General features: G+C 37.0%; 1 protein-coding gene and 1 long non-coding RNA gene across 4 annotated transcripts in view; both read left to right on the forward strand.

Annotated features, from left to right (window-relative positions):
* LOC132156761 (AN1-type zinc finger protein 3-like) overlaps positions 1–6,899 on the forward strand; it is a 35,550-nt gene extending 28,651 nt beyond the window's left edge. For all 3 annotated transcript variants that reach the window (XM_059565767.1, XM_059565766.1, XM_059565765.1), the window contains exons 4-6: positions 273–338; positions 3,494–3,661; positions 6,427–6,899. In XM_059565767.1, the coding sequence (XP_059421750.1) occupies positions 273–338; positions 3,494–3,661; positions 6,427–6,581 (389 nt within the window). In that variant the 3' untranslated portion in view covers positions 6,582–6,899. The remainder of the gene's footprint in view (positions 1–272; positions 339–3,493; positions 3,662–6,426) is intronic.
* On the forward strand, positions 4,748–5,386 carry LOC132156477 (uncharacterized). Its single transcript, XR_009437432.1, has 2 exons — positions 4,748–4,846; positions 4,899–5,386. It is a non-coding gene; the product is annotated as an uncharacterized LOC132156477 (long non-coding RNA).
* Positions 6,900–13,978: the final 7,079 nt, after the last annotated feature.

Consider the following 13,978-nt stretch of genomic DNA (forward strand, 5'->3'; position numbering starts at 1 on the left):
AACCACAGGCTTATTATATCGTGTTTATGAACTTTTGGGAATGTCAAATCCCAAAATATGAGTTGAGGACAACCAGAAAGTCTGAAACCTTAGAGATGTAGACTAGTGGGTTCTCAAACGGTGGGTAAAACGTTTCTAAATAGCAACAGCAATGTTATGGGTTTGATTTCCAGGGAGTGCATGAGTTGATAAATGCAGTGTACATCGCTTCAGATAAATGCATTTGCCAAATGCATAAATTTAAATCTTCTGTCATTCTCTCTCTCTCCCAGAAGTCTCCAGTACAGACACAGCTCGCGGCACGCTATCCACTCCTACAAAACGACCCTGCGACTCAGGTACACCTCACCACCGCTCATGTGTATGTGTGTGTCTGACAGCTTTTAATAGTCTAGCACATCACACCACTGAGGAAATGAGTTGTAAATGTACAGCAGCATACAAATGTGCTTATAAAGACTCCAAGCAGCTGTTTGAAGGTAATCAGGTGTTACATACTGCACAGTTATCTTCATCTGGAATGTTTTGTTTAGAGCCCGACCGATATGGATTTTTGGGGGCCGATGCCGATATTAACTCGAAAAGAGCCGATTTATAAGCCGATATTTTGATTTTAAAAATAATCTGGATATTAGACCCATTTCCTATAAACTGCACTTACACAACATTCAATAGCAAAATATCTGCCTGTTCTATGTATGTGGGCTGTATAAACCATTTTCCAGAATGGATTATGTTAAAAAAAAAAGCCTTAGATTACAATCTCAATGACTAAACAATTGCACATCAAAAGTATATATTTTTTTAATGATCAAAAAACAGTCTGGTTTTATACATTTAACACTTTTACTTTCTTCCAGTTGAAGCTGGTTTTAACAGTCTGTGTGTGTACTGTAAATAAATTATAATACTAAAGTTAAAGTATTTGCAGAAGTAGTCCCACACTTTGCTGCTACTGCATTCACCTTTTTCAGCCATCTGTAGGCAGAAAGAGAGACAGAGAAAGATTAAGCATGTGTATTAATAATATCACCATGTATCATTACTCATGTCATCATTAGAATTATAATAATAATAAACTGGGATCTCCTACATAGGCAAAAAAAAAACATTTTTCTTTTATGTCTGTAAAGCTGCTTTGAAACAATATGTAAAAAAAAAAAAAGCCCTTGTTCAGCTCACATTTATTTACATGTCCCCTCTGGTTTAATCATTTCTGACGCACCTACTGTAGTTACTGTAACTACACTATATTTGCTCTCACAGAACATCGTCTTGCCTACTATTACCGGAAGATTACGGAATCAATTCGAAGTTGAATGGTTAACGTTAGTGTCATGAACACACCGCTGTCAATTTTGAGAAGACCACCTTCAAACAAGTTAATAGCAAGCATTTAAGGGGCCTGCTAAAAAGGAAGCTATATTAGCGTTAGAGTAACGTAACCAGCCTGAATTCACCAAATTGTTCTCTGGACCTGAGGGTAGCCTCTTCTTCCTTGCTTCTCTCTTAATTCTCATCAGCAGGACTAGCGCTATCGCTCGCTTCTTACAACGGGACAGATACATCTTTGCTGCTGACCGAAAGGAGGAACAACAGAATATGAAAGAGCTCCCGCTAAACGTTTTTAAAACCCCACCTACGCCATAGCGCAGCACAAATCGCATTTGTATCTGAAGGGCAACGCTGAGCCCAGCGGCAAGCGCCGTGCACACCGCGTCCTGTGTGAAAGGCCCAATTACGCGGTCATTATGTGGGAAACACACCGCAATAGAATAAGAATAAGTTAAACGCTAACGTTATAGTTTGACCTCCTATTAACGTTCGCGCTCTTCCACTGATAAACATGGTATTAGCTTTGTGGCTAATCTAATATAGCAATGCATTAGCGGCTGTAAGTGATGTTACAGAATATTTAGGAAAGATAATGATAGGACCGTTAGCTAGAACTACCACAGAGTTTTTATATACAGGGTATGAACTAAATCTACAATCATTTCACATGACGAACGACAGACTCACCGTCAAAACAGTAAGTTACATCTCCTTGGCTTGGCTGATCGTTTTCTTCTGTAGTGGATTTCTGGCGCTGTTGTTAACTCTGGAGCTGCAGAGCTCCCTATGGTGGGCACACTATGCAACACTCATAACATGAGTGAAGCATGAGACTCTGTTTCTCATGTTTCATCGGCCGTTATAAATGCCGATGCCGATTTAAATGCAATTACCTTATATCGGCCGATAATATCGGCCGGCCGATATATCGGTCGGGCTCTAGTTTTGTTGTACCATTTGTCCAAATTTTTTCTTTCTTTTTTTTGAGAACATAATTCAGTTAGTTTCCAAATCCAGTTGTCAAAATATATATATTTTTGAGTCAGTGTAGAAATGTGATGCATCATTACGTTACACCAGGGTTCCGCAAATCTTTCCCTGGAGGGCCAATGCGGTGCAGAGTTTAGCTATAACCCTTATCAGACTCACCTACCTGTGATTTTCTTATGATCCTGAAGACATTGAATAGCATGCTCCAGTGTGTTTGATTAGGGTTAGAACTCCACAGGAAAGTGGATCTCGTGGGCCAGATTTGAAGATCCATGCTTAACACATTCCTTATCACCTCTCCACCCACAAGAAAAAAACAGTTTTAAAGTTGTGAAACCACTGGAAGCTTTGGTTTACACTGACTTACCAAGGTCAGAGGGAGCTAAATCAATAGAGTTGAAGCTCTGGTCAAACCATGCTGCTGTCTAGTGTATTTGCAACATGGTTGGTTATTTCACAATTGAATGTGTATCAGTATATTACATCTGTGCATTACATCTTAAAGGGACAGCAGCCTGATTTACTTTCTGCTGTCTGTGTTGAATAATGCTAATCAAGCAACAAATGAAAAAGAGAGAATGACTCACTGCTCTTGACTGAATTGCTCCTGTAGGTTTAACAAGAATCATGTATTTAATTCATACAGTGAAGATTATGTAGCGTTTAATTAATTTGTGCATCATTTATTACTTAGTAATAGTTCTCTTGAAAATCTTCCAAACATCTATCAGTTTCTGAAAAGTGTAAAACATGTTCAATGGAAACGGTAACCAAACAGTTGACGTTAGCCATTTACTTTTATAGTATGGAAAAAAAATACCATGGAAGTCAGTGGCTACCAGCAACTGTTTGGCTCTGAATATTTTCCACATCGTCGTCTTTTGTGTTCAACAGAAGTAAGAAACTCATACAGGTTTGGAACAAGAGGAGGATGAGTAAATCATGGCAGAATTTAAATTTTTGTGTGAACTATCCCTTTAAATGTTACTGTTAAATAGACCTGAAAAACTCATATTTACTTAAATATTCGTTAACTTGTATAAGTTCTTGCTTACTGAGTGGCAATCCAACTTGGCATGCACCTAACATGACCTACATCCTTCAAACCTCAAACAGCGATACACTTGCAACTGCAAAAGCATTGAAAAGTGTTTATTTGTGTTTCCAGCCTCAGGTTCGGAGAGCGAGTCGTCTCCCGAGAAGCGTGTTCGTGTGGGAGAGGCCTCATGTTCTGAAGATTCTCCTCGGGTTCCCAAGCAGAAGAACCGTCGGCGGTGCCATCGCTGCCAAACCAAACTGGAGCTCGTACAACAGGAGCTGGGGTCCTGTCGCTGTGGTTAGTATGGCCGTCATCTGCGAGATGATGTGACAAAGCTGTAATGCTTCCCGATTCGCATGCGTGAAGTCTGGACAGCTTTGTTGATGACAACGAAAGTTTTCTAGTTTTGTCGCATCACATCACTAGTTCCGAGACGTGCAGAATGATGTAAATGATGGGCTTTCTGATTCTGTCGATTCCATGCGGGCTTGTTCATTCCTCACCTGACTGTTTGCAATTTCAGCAAGAACTTTTAGATCCCTACAGAACTAAATGAGTACATCACCTCCCCCCCCCCCCCCCCCCCTCCTAATTTTAGACACTTTCTGTAGGTGATGAAATAAAGGGAGCATGTAAACATAATTGCGCAGTTAACATCAGTCCTCCTGGCTGTGCTTGTTATTTTTTGTCTTGTTTTGTTAAGCTGAAGGTGCTATTGTAAGTCATCAGTCTAATGACAATTCCCACAGCTCTGCTAATACACTTATGGATCTGACTGTTCCCGTGACAGCTCGCATCGGAGTCATTATCCCGCCGGGATTTATCTCAGACAGGATTCCTGGCGTTACTTTACGCCAAAAACTCTGCAGCATTTTCCTCCTAGGGTTAGGAAAATCTGTTTGGATGTACAGTAATGTAAAATAACCTGCGGTCCAGTGAGTGAGTAATCTTGAGTAGATTTAAAGGAATTGTTTAGCCAAATAATTTAAATTTGCTAAAAATATATACTCACCCTCAGGCCATCCGAGATTTAGGTGAGTATGTTTTTATATCATTAGAACATTTATCATTCCATCACTTGTTCACCAATGGATCCTCTGCAGTGAACGGGTGCCGTCAGAATGAGATTCCAAACAGTTGATAAAAACATCACAATAATCCACACCATTCCAGTCCGTCAGATAAAATAGTCTGCATGTTTATAAGAACCAAATCCAAAAAGGCGTTTTTATTTTAACCCATTGCTTCCGGCCTACAAGACCATAATCCATAGTAATTTCTCAGTGAAAAAATTCACATGAAGACCCACAAGCATGTTTGTTTAGAACAGTTTTGGCTAATTTATAAATCGTGTTTGAACCGTGCATATTTTTCCCCTAATTCAGAAAGCAATATTATGGTTAGAGGACAGAAGTAATGTTTTTAAGTTTACGCTTCACAAGATGTTAATTGATGAACTGGAGTGGTGTGGATTATTGTGATGTTTTTAATCAGCTGTTTGGACTCTCATTCTGATGGCACCCATTCACTGCAGAGGATTCATTTGTGAGCACGTGATGTAATGCTAAAATTTTCCACATCTGTTCCAATGAAGAAACAAACTAATGAGGGTGAGTGATTTTTTTTTTTTTAGCTAGTTTTAATTTTTGGCTGAAGTACTCCCAAGTGTTTGTCTGATTTAGACCTCTGTTAATCGATTCAACTAATGCATTCATATGAACTGCCTCATTTGAGCGAATCTTTCATGAATCGGGTAGCACATTATGCTTTGTTCATGGTAGCATGCAGTTAACAACGCCACATTATGTTTTTCTTTCTCAGACAATTTAAAAGACAATATATATGCACATTTTTACCGTGTGGATGCAGCTTCAGCGATGTCGCTCTTGAATAACCCTACATGATGCACTGATGTGTGCAGTGCCATGCAGCTCTTCTGTGGCTGCAGTAATTGAAACATTGTAAGCTTTTAATCATATCGGACTCATTAAAAACACCATGTGTATTAATGAATATATTAAACTGCTTAACGAGACTTTCTTCTTAATGAGGCTCTTAAGATGGAATGGATCCTCCTCTGTGTGCAGAGCTGATTTTTATTTACTTGGAAATGAGCTCAGATCACAGTTTTTACATAAGAATTCAGACTACATTTGGCCTACCTATAGTGAGTGGTGTTTGCTTGCATAGATATTGCTTGTACTGTTAATTTCAGATTTCATTTTTAGATTTTTATATATAAATAATTTAGTTTTCATAAATAAAAGGTTTTGCCTTAACTTTGCAATTTCTGTATTGCGTTAGTTTTGAATTTCTCATTGGCATTTAATAATTTGTAATGGTCGAATATGAAACTGAGCAAATGCATAAAGCATAGCATAATTTGAAATCAGGAGTTAAAAGTTTAAAGCATTCTATTCACACGGACCGACCGCCACACAGAGATCTTTATTTTACTTTTTTTTGTTAATACATTTTTTGTACTTAATTTTTTTGCTTGTTTGCAAAATGTATGAAATATTTTTGTTTTTTTCTATATATTTTTTTAATGTTGTTATTATTTAGCTTATAACACAGCTAAGCTTAATGCACAATTATTTTCAGACCAAATGAACACTAAAATGAAGACTAAAATTTGATTTGTAGAGGGGAAAAATGGCAAAAAAGCTCTAAATGGAACTGCACTGAAGGATGGCCCGATCACTATCTTACTTTTGGATATAGAGACTTGGAAGTAGGCGCTTTTTACTTTTTTTCTAAAAACTCTACCATCACGCCAGTGTTGCACTGCATAGGCAAGCACCACTCAAATCCATTTCCTTTTACTGCTAAAAGATCTGAGATCATTGTAATCTCTGTGCCAGCTCTCTGGCATTCATTTAAAAAAGCCCACACTTCAGCAGGGTTAACGCTGACGTAATTAGTGACTTATCAGAGCCGTTCCGGATGTCTCAAAGAGTCGGCACGTGTGAGGAACAAGACGTGCTCGTGCTATTAAAATCAACCTTGAGCAGATTATACAACACTTTCATCTCATCCTGATCCCTCTCTCTCGTTCTCAGGTTATGTGTTCTGCATGTTGCACCGGTTGCCGGAGCAACACAACTGTATGTTTGACCATCTGGGCCGTGGCCGAGAGGAAGCTGTGCTGAAGATGGTGAAACTGGACCGTAAGGTGGGCCGAACCTGCCAGCGCATCGGAGAGGAGTGCTCTTGAACGCCCCCTGCACACACACACATACTCTCTCTCACTCGCAAACACACACACACACACACACACACACCACACGACTCACTCACCTGTTAGTGGTATCTTTTTTCCCTCCAAACACATCTCAGAGGACCTACACCCCTGCTTGACCTCTGACCCCTCTTTGTAGCCTCGTGCTCATCACACACAGGCGACTCGCACAGCCTTAACTTTCTGTTATCTGTCCATCCACACACCCAAATGCAGGTCAGACTAATTTGGCGGTCTGTACTTTGGAGTCTCAGAGGCTGCGATCGACTCCAGTGGAAACAAATCGATTGATCGCGACCTGGATCACACGAGTCACCCCGTCCCTGGACAACGCCAAAAAAGGCCAGCTCTGCCACGGCCCGTAGGCTCGAGCCGAGTCAGAGCCGTTGCCCGTTCACTGGCGTACACTCACAGATGCACTTACAGCCGTGTTTTCAAACGCCGCTCAGCACGAGGGCCGAGGACAAACCAGACGGTACCCTTTGGTTTGGGTTCGGTTGGGAAAGGGCCGCCCACAGCTCATCTGAGAACTAGTTCCTTCAGGTCTGAATAAACACACTCTGTAACCTCGTACGACTCCCATCAGCCCTTGCATTATACACTCTGCCTCTTTTAAAGCAGCTGAAGATCTCGGTGGCTTTTTTTTTTTGCCCTTTTTTCTCGCTTCCTCTCCTTCATTCTCACTAGTTCCTGTTCTTCTGCCTGCTCATGCTAACCTTTCTTTCAATATTCTCTTGATTCGCTCTCTTTTTCTTTCTTCCTTTCATTCTTCCTTTCTTTCCCTCCATCATTTGCATTATGGGAGAGATGTGTTCAGCTCTGGTGGGAACGAGGAAGGCGGAGTCTCAATTTACCTGCGCTTTTTTGTTTTAATTAGTTTTTTTTATTATTATTACTTTGACTGGTTTTCTGTTGAGATATCGACATGGACAGAACTGAAGAAAAGAGATGAATATTGTGTATCTTAAGAAAAATCCTTATTTAACCTCCTTTGTGTTTCTGGTTAACTCTCACTCTAAGCATAGAGCTGCATTACTTTGCCCTTTTTAGGTTAACAAAAAAAAAAAACATACAAAAAACGAAGATATGGATAAGATAAAGTCTTGTAGCCTTTCTTTTTTTTGTTCTCTTGTTTTCCTTTTTTTTCCTTTCCTCTTTTGCTGAAAAAGAATAAAACTGGATTAGAGGATGTGTGGTTTGCTTTTTTTTTGTTTGGTTTTTACTGTATTTAGTGTTTTTCATTTACATAAACAGATTTTGTGCAAAAATGTATAGCTGTAGAATGAAATATGCGAAGAATTCATAAATATACTAATACACTAGCAAGTTTGGGGGGTCAATATAGACTTTTTGTGTGTGTGTGTGTGTTTTGGAATGAAATTTCTTATGCTCACCAAAGCTGCGTTTGTTGGATTAAAAATAAAGTAAAAACCGTAATATTGTTAAATATTTTTACAATTTAAAATAACCACTTTCTGTTTTAATGTAGAATGGAATTTATTCCGGTTAATTTTTTTCAGCATCAATACTCAAGCAATCATTCTAATTTGCTGTTTGGTGGTCAAGAATCATCGTCAATGTTGAAAAGAGTTGCAATGCTTAATATTTTTGTGAAAACTAGTGATCTTTTTTAAAGGATGTCCTTTGTAATTTGTTTTACTTATGTAACGCACTTTAAGATATAACCCTAACATTGAAAGGCACTATAGAAAATAAAGATTATCATTATTATAATGAATAGAAAGTTCAAAAGAACAGCAGGAAGTCTGAAAAACTGAAATCTGTTGTAACATTGTAAATATTTTTACTGTCACTTTTGATTAATTCAATGCATCTTTGCTGAACGTAACTAGCAATTAAAAAAAAAAAATCTTATACTTAAACTACATTTTTGAGTGTGTGGTGAAGCTGTACTTAAATATAAATACTAAAGAGGCTGCTGGGTAAACCAACTTTCTTCAATAACGGTTTTAGCCATAATAAATAATTACAACAGACCTTTTCTGTGCAGAAGATACTTAAAGAAAAAAACAGCTTGAACATGCATGCAGGTCCAAAAAGTTAACCAAGCCTGATTTGGAATGGGGCTGACAACAATTCTCATATTTTTAATGCGGTTAAAAAGAAAAATGTGGAACAGCATAAGCCCAACATGAATATTTTTGACATAGGTTAGCTGTTAAAGTTGGAAGCACGAGCGCAGGACAGACAGATATTAGCGTGCTGGAGGAATGGCTTCATAAATTCCCCTGGATGCAATGAACACCTGTGACCCAGTTTCCACAAAACCTGCATCATGCGCCCCGCAAATATGGATCTGATGGCGACCATTTATAAAGCGCTGCTGTTTAAGGTCAGTGATGTGTAACCTGTGGTGGAGAAGCTCTGATCCTGGATCCCATGAGTGCAGCAGAGGCTTCTGTGGGCTGGAAGCTTTAAGCTCAGCTATGAACTCATGATGGCTGTGTCTGAAACCAAAGGCAGCTGTCTTACTGCCAAGTCAGCCAGTGACTTCATAGAGGGCTTTTTCTTTTATTTCAGGCACAGCCAACATTTCGTTGGGTCACACGGTGGTATATAAATAAAACTGCATGTTCCATGAATATGCTACATTTTAATGTCTTCTGACTTTTTATTATGAGACCTATTAGAGTAAATTTAGATAAATTGGGGAAAATTTAATCATTGACATGACTTTGATAAATGTCTTAATTTACTCAATTTACCGTTTGATAAACTGTTACCTCAAAAATTGAATTCACCTACAACATGAAAATCATCTATTTTTATATTCATTAAATATCTGCAAGCTCTTTTCAACTATATATAATTAAATTAATGCAATATCAGTATGTTAATAATATGTGACCTGGGACCACACAACCAGTCACAAGGGTCAGTTTCTCCAAATTGAGATTTATATATAATCTGAAATCTGAATAAATAAGCTTTCTATATTTAACAATATTTGGAAATCTGGAATCTGATGCAAAATAATAAAAATACTGAGCTCATCAGGGTTTTAAACTATTTAGACATTTATATGTGTGTGTGTGTGTGTGTGTGTGTGTATAACCCAAATCATTCTAGGCTGACTTGGTGCCCCTTATGATCAATTATCCAGTTATTATTGGTGCTTTAATTAATAATTTATTCAATTAATAATCTTGTTATGAAAATTCTGCATTGCATCAAAGGAATAAATTACATTTGAAAATATATTCAAATAGAAAACATTTATTTTAAATTGCAACAATATTTCACAATATTCCTATATGTTTTTGATGAAAAAGCAGACCATATAATATGTTGTGTGTTCATAGAAAGTGGGAAGCAGTTGTCAGTTGTGTTGTGATGGATGTAAGGTAAGCGGATGATGAGTGTTGAATCTTCTCAGACATCAGTCTCGCAGCTCTGTGTCAGCAAAGATGCGGATCTCTAATCAAATAGCACCTTCAGATGCAGCGCGGCCAGCCGGTGTGCTGAGACTCAAACAGGCCACTGCAGCACTGGCAGCCGCTCCAGAGGCAGATGGGCAGATCAATCAAATAAATGGAGACAAAATATTCCTCATAAACAGAGACTTTTGATAAATATGTGGCTCACTGTGCTGAAACGTTCAAATGAAGGAACTGCATACTGTGCAGTGTTCAGCATTTACTGAAGAAAAACAGATGGAGCATGTTCTTGTGTGATCGGGTCATTTCATGTGTTCTATATATGTATATGGGTGAATTTGAACATTTATTTTGTACTGTATTATATTTTAACATGGAAAAACAAGATTTTTTTACTACAAATTATTTAAATCCAGGTGTTCCTTTATTTTAACATTCGTAAAAAAAAAAAAAAAAAAAAGTTTTAACCAACACCAGCCACTTCCTTAATGACATTATCCAGGAAGTGACATCACTTTGGAGGAAACTGATGAAATCAACAGCACAAATTTTAGTAAGTATTAGCAGTGGATTTGATGAAAAGCTGGGATTTTTGTGGCATGTCTTAAACTGTCTCACATCTTGTTGGATAAAATTTGCAGAAATCATTTTGAGGATGATTAAAACAAAAAATAAATTCTCTTTAATTCCACACACTCATTGAAAAACAACTGCCGATACCTCACTGAGAAACTTTAGTTCTTACTATCCAGTTCATTTTATTGCCTCACTTCAGAATGGAAGGTATAAAGTTAATTGTGACCTTTTTATCAATTCAGACTTTTTTCCCTCAAGATTGTAACTTTTTTTTCTTTTTTTTTGAATTCTAAAGAAAAAAAATCAGAATAACACACATAAACATAAATCTGCCTCTAAACCTCTTTTTTCTTTATTCAAAGTTGATCTAGATAACTACACTGAAACTATTCACAATTCTGGTAATCGTAAAGCAGTGAAAAGGCCATCTCTATTCAGCCTAGCCTATATGTCCTGTAAAAATCATGGTTACTTACACTTTTACTGTAATAAAACCATGGTTATTTTTCTAAAGGGATTTGTATTTGTATATTATTTCTTTGTTGCTTTTCTTTCTTTCTTTCTTTCTTTCTTTCTTTCTTTCTTTCTTTCTTTCTTTCTTTCTCTCTTTTTGTTTTTATAACTGTACTGCTTTAATGGTTTGATGTTTTGTTTTGTATGGTATGGTAATAAAGAAAATATAGGATTCATGATCCAACTCTGAAGTTCTGAAGTATCATTTCAGATTGGGACTTCAGAGCACAGATCTTGATTCATTCAAGAACTTCGAAATTCCGATCTGAATCAAAAGATTCATGAAAAGGCCATTACTTTTCAAAATCATTACACACATTGTATCTATATTGTATTGTGAGGCCTTAGATTGGCCCTCAGTCCCCACAGAGCCTGTTGTAGTCTTATCTTGATAGGATATTGTAGTGCTGTAGCGGATTTGTCCACTTGTAATCCACTCAAACCCTGATCCTCTGATGGCCAGCGGTTGGCCGGTCATGTGGCTGTAATCCAGACAGATTCTCCACAGCATCCAGTAACAGCGTCCCGCCGCGTCCTAATGCTGTTCTCCCCCAATTAGACTCATGTTTCTCTTGCACTTCTTGCAAATGTTTTCCTGAGACAGAACGATTTGTTCTGGCTGATAGCAAGTGAAAGCAAATTACCACTGGATTAATGGAGTGAGTGTGTGTGCGCTTTTAGGCCTTGTGTGTGTGTATGAGGATGTTTTCCTAATCAAATTAAGATGGCCAGCAGTGGACGTCCTTATTTACTGTCATATTAGTCAGATATCTGTGTTGAGGATGAGGGAGGAGAGACTGCAGGGTGTCTGATGTGATTTGCGTTCATTATCTCTAAGAGTCAAGCTGAAATTACATCTCTTTGTTCACTCCGAGTCTTAATTGAACAATCAATCTTAGGCTTTTAGTGTTGACAGTGACCTCTCTCGTATCTCTCTTAATCTTCAGCTCTTTGCATTAATTCAATACCATTCCTGCCACTTAATCTATGATATATATTATAATGATTCAAGTTACTTTTGTGAAAATAAAATGGGTGAAATATTGTTCCATCATAATTCAGCAGATGTAAAAAATGAAACAGCATACTTATTCTGATCTGTAGACCCCATTTATTCAAATATACAACTAGTTATCATACTAATTTTATTATATTTTAAGAGATTAAAAACTTCTTGCTGACAAATGGGTAGGACCTAGTGGTTTGAAGGACAGTGGCAAAGATATTTAAAGATTTAAAATGACAATGACAATGAATTAGTCTTTATGGGCTGCACTGCGACCCTTAAATGGAGTTTTAATGTCATCTAATGATTCTTGATATGCCTGACAAGATTTTTTGGGTGAAATATTTTTACTAAATAAATAAATCCATACAAAGACACATTCTAAAGTATGAAAAACTGTAAAGCCGTTTTAAATGTCTATTGTTTTGATGCTTGATTAAGATATTGCGTTTATAGATTAATTAATTAATTTTCTGTCATGCATAATGTTCATTTTTATAAAACAAAATAAAAACAAACCCAAAATAACACATGGTTTAAGCTATATTTATTCACCTGAATTTCAGTTGAAAGTTTTCAAAAAACGGCAAATATATATTAAAATAAAACCTCCTGCGTTAATAAATAGTTTTCTTGAGACAAAACAATTTGTTCAGATGGATGATTATTCTATTTATTAGCACACACACACACACACACACACACACACACACACACACACACACACACACACACACACACACACACACACACACACACACACACACACACACACACACACACTCTTTTGTGATGTTTAGTAACTATCTCCATTTATTTCATAGACCTATAATTTAGCATTTTTCAGCATCATTTACCATTCAATAATTTGGGGTTGGTAAGATTTTTTTTTTAAATAAGTATTTTATGCTCAAAAGCTGCATATATTTGTTACAAAAAAATAAATAATAAATTGTGAAATATTATTACAATTTCAAACAACTTTTTACTATTCAAACATATTTTAAATAATAATTTATTCCTGTGATTCAAAGCTGAATTTTTCAGCATTATTACTCCGGTCTTCAGTGTCATATAAGCTTTCAGAAATCATTCCTATATGCTGCTCTAATACATTTAGTTGTGCTGCTTCACATTTTTGTGGCATTTCATGAGTTTAAGGCTTCCTTGATGAATAGAAAGTTTAAAGGAACAGCATTCATTTAAAACAGAAATCGTAAACTTTTAAGAATTAGTGTACATTTTTCTATCTCGAATTATTCAAAGGGAATTAGTTCCTGTATTCTACAGGAACAGTTCAAAAACAGCCACTTTACAGACGCTGTGAGGAGGTCTTTGCAAGTCTCTCTGTTTTTCTCCCTATTGTCATCTGAGCTTTCTCTTTCTCTGTCCGTTTCTTTCATGCCCTTTCCAATGGCTGCTGAGGATTACTTGTGGACAGCTCCGAGATAAACCAATAAAATGGATAAATATTTAATGATACATCAGTGCTGGAAAGGATAAAACAGATAAGTGAAGGGATTCATCTCAGATGAACAGTAGTGAAGAGAGAAGTTCAGCTGGATAAAGGAATGATGAGTGTCTGGTGCTCAAAGACGAGTCGTGTCAGTGAGATGTGGTGACGATGCACATGAGGTTTTAGTTGGGAATTCAGCAGTTTTAATATTTGTAATTTCAGATTTTGTTTGTGTAATCTTGTTTTTATCATTTGTATTATTACTATTTTTTAATTTAAAGTTGGTTTTAGTTTTTTTTTTTTTTTTGCACCATACAAATGTTCATGGTATTTGTGTTTTGTTTATCCTGATTGATTGGCTATGTTTGGAATAGGATACTACTACCATACTATTTCTGCAGCATACAATATGTAAAGCATGCAA

The sequence above is a fragment of the Carassius carassius genome, chromosome 14 (genome assembly GCF_963082965.1).
Source record: "Carassius carassius chromosome 14, fCarCar2.1, whole genome shotgun sequence".
Taxonomy (NCBI): Eukaryota; Metazoa; Chordata; class Actinopteri; order Cypriniformes; family Cyprinidae; genus Carassius; species Carassius carassius.